This window comes from Diceros bicornis, chromosome 8, assembly GCF_020826845.1.
Source record: "Diceros bicornis minor isolate mBicDic1 chromosome 8, mDicBic1.mat.cur, whole genome shotgun sequence".
Taxonomy (NCBI): domain Eukaryota; kingdom Metazoa; phylum Chordata; class Mammalia; order Perissodactyla; family Rhinocerotidae; genus Diceros; species Diceros bicornis.
Genome location: NC_080747.1, coordinates 817,292 through 827,151, shown reverse-complemented (window position 1 = coordinate 827,151; position 9,860 = coordinate 817,292). Strand labels below are relative to the sequence as shown.

The 9,860-nt window shown below is 63.3% G+C and overlaps 1 protein-coding gene across 1 annotated transcript; it reads left to right on the top strand.

The window, feature by feature from the left end:
- Positions 1-5,667: 5,667 nt before the first annotated feature.
- Positions 5,668-9,564, top strand: NKX1-1 (NK1 homeobox 1). The gene is made up of 2 exons (XM_058546360.1): positions 5,668-6,465; positions 8,542-9,564. The coding sequence occupies exons 1-2, from the start codon at positions 6,027-6,029 to the stop codon at positions 9,396-9,398; spliced, it is 1,296 nt and encodes a 431-aa protein (XP_058402343.1). The 5' UTR covers positions 5,668-6,026; the 3' UTR covers positions 9,399-9,564.
- Positions 9,565-9,860: the final 296 nt, after the last annotated feature.

The window sequence follows — 9,860 nt, the reverse complement described above, 5'->3', positions numbered from 1 at the left end:
GTCCCATGACGTGTTAAGACAACAGAGTGAAGCTCAGGGTTTGGAAGGGCACCCAGGATGGCTCCTACCTCCATGTGAGGAAGTCAGGTGGCTTCCAGGTGGTGCTGCCACTAAGGTGAGTAGGAATGACACATGTGGACAAGTGGCAAAGGGCACTGCTAACAGGGGAACCACATGTGCAGGCACATGGCAGCTTGGCCAGGTGGGCACAGTCAGGAGCTCTGGGTACAGGACACAGATTTAGGGACCGTGCAGGACAGCCTGCAGTTTCCAGTCAGGAAGGCCTTGATGCCAGGCTTCAGAGCCCAGACCCTGAACCATGGCACCCTTAGGGCATTTCTGGAAGAGGAGGAGTGTGATTCTCTTTGTGGTTTAGAGTGATGGAGGATAGACTGGAGGCGCCCAGGCTGTGGCAGGGGCAGTGAGAGGTGGAGGGGGCCATTGGCAGGAGACTCTGACACCCAGTGCCCAAGGCGTCCCCAGACCCTCCACTCAGGAGGGATTGATCTCCTGACCATTCCCCTCTAGACAGAGGGAACTTGGGCATTCTCCTGGGTAAAAAATCCATAAACCCCAGATGACTCTGGTGACCACTGACAGTGAGAATGCCTAAACTTGAAGCCCTGGGTGCTGGCAGGACCCTGGGGGGCAGGAAGGGAAGGTGGCCATCCTGGGCAGGGTTGGACCTGGACACTCCTGCTCTGCCTCTGAGATGGACCAGTGACAGGCAAAGAGGCTGGAGAGGGCAGGGACAGTCTGGAGGGACAGAGCCTACAGAGGCAAGGACCCCTCTGGGCACCCCACCTGGACTGCCTTCCCTCTGGCACCCAGTTGCCTATTATCTGTCACTTTGCGCATTAACAATGCTGGCATCAGAAGGACCCAGCATTCACATCAAAGCTCCACCACGTACTAGCTGGACCCTGAGCATGTCATCAATCCTCTCCAGCCTCAGTTTACTCATCTGTAAGATGGTGATCCTCACCCTTCATTGCCCGCTGGTCAGAAAACCCTTTGGAGCCAGGGTGCCCTGTGAGGCTGAAAGTGGGAGCTGGCTGCCGCCTCTGCAGCCTGGTATAGGAGTCAGGTACCCCTTCTCTCCACACAGCACTCTGGGACCCCCAGAGCCTGAGACCCACTCCCAGTTGTTCCAGCTTTGATTGTTTTGTTTTGTCTTTGTTTTAAAGGATTTAAACCTCACTTTTGCATCTGACTGACCGTTTGCCATGACCCCAGCCCAGAGCTACGTGTTTTTCATCTCTGAACTGATGCAGCTTACAAACAGGAGAATTCAAACCCAAACCCAGGCGATGAAAAACCTTGTGAAGATCTCCTGCCCTTTGGTGGGTCCTGGCTTGGCCGTGGTGAATGGGCTGGCTTCACATCTGGGGTGTAGCATATTCTGTGCCAGGACTCCACACCACGCCACAGCCTGTCGCCCTTCTCCTCCTCTGCGGTATCGCAGAATGGGGAAGAGAGCCGAGGACGGGACGCATGTGAGAGACGGTGGGTTGATGCCCGCGAGCGAAGACGCGCAGGGGCTGTGGCGCTGTCCGCGGTGCTGAACTGGGCGCGAGCGCGCGGGAGGGTCGGGCAGGGCGCTGTCCGTGGTCCTGACGGGACGGTCTGCTCTGGCGCTGTCCGTGGTCTTGAAGATGCCCCTGGTGCCGGGGCCGCGCGAGGCTGGGTCGTGTTCCCAGAGCTGCAGTGCTCTGGGGGCAGTCAGCAGCCCGTATTCCTTCTCTTCTCTGGTGTTCTGAATGTGAGGTACCCTTTCTCGTGGAGTCAAGAGACCCCAGGGGAGGTATACCTTAGAGAAGATGAATGAAGAAGACAATAAGCAGAAAATTCTCCCCCATTTTCCAAACTCTGGGTGAGCAAAACAGTTTGCCACAGAGCGGAGGGGGTGGAGAGGCGAGAGGAGAGAGCAAATGAGCCTTCTGCCTCCATGCTCCGCCTCTGTCTCCTGCATCCTTCCCACAGGTGCACAGGAAGGTGTCCCATGCAGAGACAGCACGACGTCAGCAGCGGGACCCAGTCTGGACTCAAGGAGTCAGAGCACTAATTTGTAGACGGTTTATGTGTCACTGCGCATATAAATTCCTGTGTATGTTTCACAGTGATGTTGGGAGGACACTGGGCGGTCTGGGATGGGATGTGCTTTGCATGAAGCAAACATTATAAAAAGTGGAGGTTATTCATCCTTGTGCCCCTGGAGACCCCTGAACACTGCTGCCCTTCCAGCTTGTCCAGTAAAGCTCTCCAGGTGCAAGAGGGGAAAGGAGGTTCCCCACCCCCACCCAATGTACAAAGAAGGCTGTGATCTTGTCGTCATTCGACCCTCGAGGGGAGGGTATAGGGACCTTAGAGGCCACGTGGAATCCAACCCTCACAACTGACAGATGAAAATATTGAGGATCGTTCATAAGCACAGGATGAGTTAGTGGCAGAGGTGATGGGATGTCCCTCCTGCTCTTGTCCCCTAAAACTTCCCAAAACTCTGATGCTGGGGAGAGGATACAGGCCATGGGTTGAAAGGGCTGGATGCTCAGCAATCCCCATCCCTCTCCCTCAAACACCTCCCCTCCTTCTCTGCACAATCTCAGCCCTCATCCACTTGTTCTCCTGGGGCCACTTCTAAGACCTTTTACCACCAGTCCCTCCCCCAGATTTCTACCCTTGTCCCAAGGCTTCCTGCCTTGACTCCCCCGCAGCCTCCCAATGACCTCATCTGGTCCTGACTGATGTGCAGCCGGTAGGGGCTTAGCAATGAAGAGGTGTTTCCTGTCCACTGGGCAGGCAAAGGCATCCCTGTCTCAGGCACTCATTTCACCTGTCAGTGCACACCTGGGGCCCCGCACATGAAGCTGGTGGTTTGGAGATAACCCGATATGGCAGATGGGCAAAGACTGCACAAATGAGGGTCTAATTGACAATCAATTGTGATTAGGAGTGAAAGGACGTCTTTATAGCCCCAGACGCTCTGGGTTGAACTTGGGGGGAGGGGAGGGTTGTTTCTGGGTGTTTGGGAGGGGAGGGGGGTGCTGAGCATCTCTGTGACTTGGGTTGTTCCTTAGAGATGGGGGAGGGGAGGGGCAGGAGAGGATATGACGATCTCCCTGAGCCTTGTCCACACACAGCACCCCCTTTCCCCTGGGAGAGTGACCTGAGGTCCCCTATGTAGCTCTGGAGATTCTCCTCACACCTGCCGTCCCGCCCCTGTGCCCCTGGGCTGGACTGTGGACTTTGCAGCTCATTACCCTGCCTGGGGCAGCTCCCGTTATATCATTGTGGGGCAGGGTAGGGAGGGGAGGGAAGGACCAGGGAGGGGATCTCAACACCTCCAAACTCTAGGGCAGTCATGGCGCTTTCGTCCAAGCAGCACCCAGCCCTGAACCAGCCCCCGCCTCTCAGCATGGAGAGCACTCTGCCTGCTGAGTGCATGCACGTGTTTGGGGGGAAAACACCGTGTGGTTGTATTCTATGATATATTATTTCATTATGCTTATTACTTATTGTATTTAATGTACTGCATTCTGCTTACTATGTTTAGTGATATTTACCATACATTATACTACATCTACACTATATGAAACGTCATTTTCTGTGTGTTTGTGTTTGTATTGAATGAAAATTGTACCAAGAGGGCTCACATTTCTTTTCCTCACCTGCAGGTGTCTAGTGTGTATAATTGGGGTGAGAGCAGACCCATGCCTGGCCCCGCCCACTCAGCAGGCTGTGGGGGTTGTGGCTGCAGCGTTTGCGCCTCACCTGGTGACCTGAGGTGGAGACAGACGCTTTGTGGCATGGAGTGTGAGTGTGCACTTGAGGGCGTTGTGACGCTCTGTCACACTGAGACTCGACCACCCAGAGCCAGGTCAGAGGTCTGCACTTGGGACCTGCCACCCAGGGCACCCGGTGGCTGTGCGTCCTGGGGGAGCAGAGCAGCAGCTCAGGCCAGGGCAGAGTGTCCCTCCCCAGGAAAGAGTTAAAGGGGCACCAAGACCAGCGCTAAGCTGGCGGGGCAGAGGGTGAAGCTGGCTACAGGGATGTGGGTGCATTGGAGGTGGTGTCCCTGGGTGCTCATAAATAAAATTGCGGTTGTGTATGGTGTGTGCTGGTGAGTGAGTGTGTGTGTGAGAATGGCGTGTGCACATCTATATTCCAACTTAGCTGAGGGAGGGATGGAGAGAGCCTCAGAGTCCCGCCGGGAAGGTGGGGGCTGGAAGGAGATAATTACCTCCCTGTGATGAGAGATTACCCACCCTCCTTCCCCCAGAGGTGATTTATAATTTAGAGATAAAGAATAATCAAGTCCCGGCCAGGAAGGACACAGTGTTGTGGGTCTGATTAGAATCTCAGGATGGACCAGCACGCGGGGGAGGGGGCGGGCTGGGGGAGGTGAGGCCTTGCCTCCCCCCCAGTCCCAGCCTCCCTGAGGCTCAGCATGTCCGGGTTTGGCCCAAATTACAGCCGATCGGTCCCCCATTATTTCTCCCAACTTTTAATTTCTGCTTCCAAAGGATCATTGCCCGCGGTAATTGCAAAGGACCCGTCCTTGTGCGCGGAGCAGGCTCCGGGGACCGCAGTGTGAGGTGGCGCGCACACCGCTCGTGCACACGCCCGCGCGCCCACTCACACCCGTCACACACAGCCGCACACCCTGAAGACACTCGCACGCGCGCTCCACCGCCGGCTCCCACCTGGGTCCCACCAGCGGCGGGTGTGCTCCGTGCTCGGGGCGTGCGCAGGCGGAGGAGGGAGGAGGGCGCCGCCGAGGAGCAGCCGCAGTCCCGCGCTCGGACGCCCGACCGCGGCCCGTCCCTCTGAGGGTCACCGGGCCTGCGGTGCAAACCTCGCCGCGGAACATAACTGTGCCCAAAAAGACCTGGGCCAGGGGTTTCTGTCTCGGGGCGCGGGAAAGGGGAGTTTGCCGTAACGTTTCCCCTTAGTTGAAGGGTATCGATTTTTGCGCAGAATGCCTGCTGTTTGTACGATTTTTAGTTCCCCATTTTGGGGGGCAGGGCGGGGGGGGGCCGGCTAGCCTTCCTCATTTTCGATTCCACTTTTAACGAGCGACGCCGGGGGCCGCGGCACCGCCCCGCGAGCGGACACGAGGCCGGGCTCTAATTTGACGCCGAGAAGGAGGCGAGCGTGGGAGGGGCTCGAGGGGCAGAGACCCTGAGCCAGCGAGACCGCGAGAGGAAACCCAGAGCCGAGCGGCCGAGAGAGGCGGGACCGAGAGCCACGGAACGCGTGGGAGGGGGCTGAAGAAGACGCAGCGAAGACCCGAGAGTCGGCCAGAGGACCCCACTCCCCCCCCCGCGAAGCGGCACCGGAGCCGCGGGAGCCGCCAGAGCGCCAGGGCCCCACGCCCGGAGCCGGAGGAGAGGCCAGCCGCGCGCCGCGTCCTGCGCCGGGATGTCCCAGCCAACTCCTGGCGCTCGCTCTCCCGCGCGCCCCGGGGCCTCCGCGGGCCCCTCGGCCGATTGATCCCGCAATTATTTAAAAGTCGGGCTGTCTCCTCCCCCTTCGCCCAGGAGGCGGGCGCGCCGTTTCCGGACGAGCGGAGGCGCAGCCATAAGCGGCTGACCGCGACCGCCGCCCGCGGGCCGCGTTCCGGCTCCGGGCTGCGCGTCTGCCGGTCGGGCCCGAGGCTCCGTCCGTGTGTCCCACGCGGGGCCCGCCTCCTCCGCCCGGGACCGTTCGCAGCCAATTAGGCGCGCGCGCTAACGAGGGCGGCGGAGCCCGCGGCCGCCTGCGGGCGCACGTGTGTGCGGCGTGTGGGCGCGTGGGCGCCGCCGGCCGGGTCGCCATAAATGCGCGGGCCGGGCGCGGCGGGCGCCTGAGGCGGTGGCGGAGGCAGCGCCAGGCAGCACCGGCCCAGCGCGGGGCGCGGGGCGCGGCGCGGAGAGCGAGCGGAGCCTCGGCCGCCTGCGCGAGACTGTGCGGCGGCTCCCGGGCCGCCGGGGATGGGAGCCCAGTAGCCGGCGTGGCCCGAGCGGCGGGAGCGGCGGGAGGCCGGCATGAGCGCGAGCGGGCCGGCGGCTCCTGGGGACGGCCCCTCGCTGCCGTCGCCGCCGGGGCCCGGCCCGGGGCCCGCACCGCCCACGCCCGCCGCCGCCGCCCGGGACGCCATGGATGGGCGCTCAGAGCTGCCCGCCTTCCCCCGGACCGGAGCCCCGCCGCTCGCCGCCAGCGACACGGTGCCCGCGGCGCCCGAGGGGGCTGGTGCGGCCCGGCCCGGTCCGCCGCCGCGCCCCACCTCCTTCTCGGTGCTGGACATCCTGGACCCCAACAAGTTCAACAGCAGAAGACGCCGCTGTGTACTGCTGGGCCCCGTGGCTCCCGCTGCGTGCGCCCCGTGCGCCCCGGCCCCCGCCGCCCCGGGACGCCCCCCGCGCACGGAGGAGCTGGAACGCCGCGCCCTCGCCGCCGCCGGAGGAGCCGGAGCTGAGCCGCTGCGTGAGTAGGACGCGGTCGGCGCCAGGTCTCGGGGCAGGGGACGGGCCGTGTCTACGCGTTTACGCTCCCGGGAGCTCTCGGCGAGCCTGGCCAGACAGGCGCCAAGGCTGGGTGGAAAGTTCGCAGCGAGCGGGGCCCGCCCCGGCCCGCCCGCGGCCTCCGTCCGACCCGGACTCCGGGGCCGCACCGCCCCGCGCCTCCCAGGATGGCTCCGCCGGGCCGGGCCCAGGGCTGCGGGGCTGCAGGGCCGGCCCATGTTTCGCCACCGCGCGTTTCCGGCCTTGGAGAATAGTTGGTGCCGAGGAGGAGGCGACGTGCGCGGTGGCTGGCCGGCGACCTCCCCACCCCCACGCGGCCACCCGAGGCCTCCCTTTCTCCTTTTTTTTTTTTTTTTTTGGATAAATCAGACTAATTGTGACAAAACGCTGGTTATCTCTGGAAAAACAATTAAATCCTTTCGATTACAGTTAAGGGGAAATGTGCTTAGCGGCGGAAAGCGGCCGGTAATGGGGCGGCCCGCGCCCCCGGCCCGGTCGATATCCCATTACGGCAGCATGCATATCTCTTTCAAGCACCTTGCAAACTCCCTCCGAACATCTAAATTATAGGGTCAAAATTCGGATAATTACTCGATTAAAACCTATTACACTTATTAGGGGCCGCTATTGATCGAGAATTGCATTCGACCGACCCCTGATTGCTTTTGGTGCCCCTCCCCTGGCTGTACCTCCCTCCAACTTCCCGGTCCCTCCGAGAGCAGAGACAGAAGCGCGGGGCCGGCAGTGCTGGGGCCGCTGTTTTGGGGCATGGCGGCCTCCAGGCACCTGCACTCGGCTTCCTCCGAGATGGAGGAGGAGCAAACCCGGGCTGGCTGGAGGGAAATCCTCCTGGCCCTGCCGGGGTTCTGGGAGTCTCCACCCGGAGCCTCCAGCCGTGTGGGGAGCCCATCCAAGGAGGAAGGCCCAGTCTCTTGGGGGTTTAGGGAGGGAGCTGGGTCAGCCACCCCTGGACAGGGCAGGGGCTGGGAGGCAAGGTGTTCTCAGGGTCCCCTGGGGCACAGCCCTTGCCCCTGCTAAGGGATGTGGGTGGGAGGCCAGGTACTTGCCCTGCTGCCCTGCAGGCAGCCTCTATGGTCGCCCTGGAGGAATCTGCCAGGACTGAATTTATTTTCTGGGTTCTAGGTATCAACCTGACCCCACTGCGGGGCCTTCGTCCATGACTGGGTGAAACCGTGTAGGGCACCTGCCCTGGTTTCTCTCTTGGTTGTATGCCCACTTGTGGGGGAGAGGGAGACATAGATGTCCCCCAGGCCCTGCCCAGGACAGATGCTTTCTTCCAAATTTCCGAGACTCAAGATGCAGCCACTGAGGGGCCTCAGCTTGGAGGGTTGGGGCTGCTGCTCAGACTCAGCCCAGGGGGACTTCCATCCTGGGCTCAGCATTGCTCCAGACCCCCACTGCCCTGGACCTGCTGGCCAGGAAAAACCCAGACCTGCCGTGGCCTCAACATAGGGGCCGAGGGTGGCCACGTTCCAGGGCCCAGAGGCTTGAGGTAGGAATGGGGCCAGGGTGGCCAATTTTGGTCCCCACAAGTCTCCTCCCCACTACCGGCTCTAACCCCACCCCAGGTCTGGCCCAGCCCGCTCTTAAATGCCGGGTAATTGGCTGGCCCGGTGCCTTGCCCTAATTGGGGGGTAATACACGCCGAAATAAATTAAATGGCCGTTAACTAGTTTGTACATTACACAAAATGAGTTTAATTAAGTTTGTATCTGCCCCGCGGATCGATCGGAGCTTTCACTCCGCTGGGCACTGGCCGGCCCCGGACGTGGGAGCAGAGGCCTTTGGAGAAAAGGACACGGAGGGACAGGGACGGAGGAGACCTGCGTGCGGGTGCGCGGGAACGAAGGGAAGAGGGAGGGAAAACGAAAGATCGGAGAACGGAAAGAGACGGAGGGAAGTGAACGAAGAGAAGCGAGGAAGCGGGGCAGGGAGCCATTTCGGGGGGCGGGAACGACTGGAGGGGAAGAGCGGGCAGAAGCGCGGGACGCGTCCTAACTGTCCGGTCCCCCCGCAGACGCCGGCGACCCCGGCCCGGCGGACGAGGCCGAGGCCAACGGCTACAGCAGCGGCCGCAGCCCGAGCGGAGACAGCGGGGACGAGGCGCCCGACGACGAAGAGCACCCGGCGCCCGAGGCGGGGGCGGCGCGCGGCGCGGAGGAGGCGCGGGGAAGCGGCGGCGGCCTCGGGGCCCGCGGGTCGGGCTGTCCGGGCGCGGCCGAGGCGGAGGCGATCCCCGGCGCCATGGAGGAGGCCGCGGCCCCCGGCCCTCGCGGGAACTCGCCCGGAGCCCCGGGCCCGCCGGGGGCCTCGGCGGCGGCGGCGGGGAGCACAGGGACCACCCCGCAGGGCGCGGCGGCGGCACCGAAGCCCAAGCGGAAGCGCACGGGCTCCGACTCCAAGTCTGGGAAGCCGCGGCGTGCGCGCACCGCCTTCACCTACGAGCAGCTCGTGGCGCTGGAGAACAAGTTCAAGGCGACACGCTACCTGTCGGTGTGCGAGCGCCTCAACCTGGCGCTGTCGCTGAGTCTCACCGAGACGCAGGTGAAGATCTGGTTCCAGAACCGCCGCACCAAGTGGAAGAAGCAGAACCCGGGCGCCGACACGAGCGCGCCGACCGGCGGCGGCGGGGGTCCGGGGCCGGGCGCGGGGCCGGGCGCGGGGCTGCCCGGCGGCCTCAGCCCGCTCAGCCCGTCGCCGCCCATGGGCGCGCCGCTCGCCATGCACGGCCCGGCCGGGTACCCGGCGCACGGCCCCGGCGGCCTGGTGTGCACCGCGCAGCTGCCCTTCCTGTCAAGCCCGGCCGTGCTGTCGCCCTTTGTGCTGGGCTCGCAGAGCTACGGCGCGCCCGCTTTCTACGCGCCGCACCTGTGACCCCGGCCCGGCGTGGACTCCATGCCGCCACTCGCTGCAGGAGTTTTAAACCTATAACCGACTGTCCGCGTCTGGCGGCCCGGTCGCTCGGAAGCACTTTGCTGAACTTAATCAATAAACCGCAGGAGGCCGCACCCGCGTCCCTCAGGCTCCCGCGCTGCCCGCGCCCTTCTGTGGGGACGTCGACGCGACCGAGGCGCCCCCGGGTTGTTGGACCCGGCGCGGGGCTTGGGCTCCTTGTCGCCGGCGTCCCTCGGCCCAACTCGCTCGGTCCGATCGCACCTGGTGCCCCCAAGCTCTCGGGCTGGCGCTCTGTCCGAGAGTCCCCAGACCACCAATGCTGTGGCCTCCGGACGTCCCCTTCCCCGCTCCGTGTGGCCTCAGGGCGCTCCTGGGGGTGGAGCAGCGCTCTGGCCGGCGCGGATCCCCCCTCCTGTGCTGTCCCTCCCCCGCTGTCCCCTC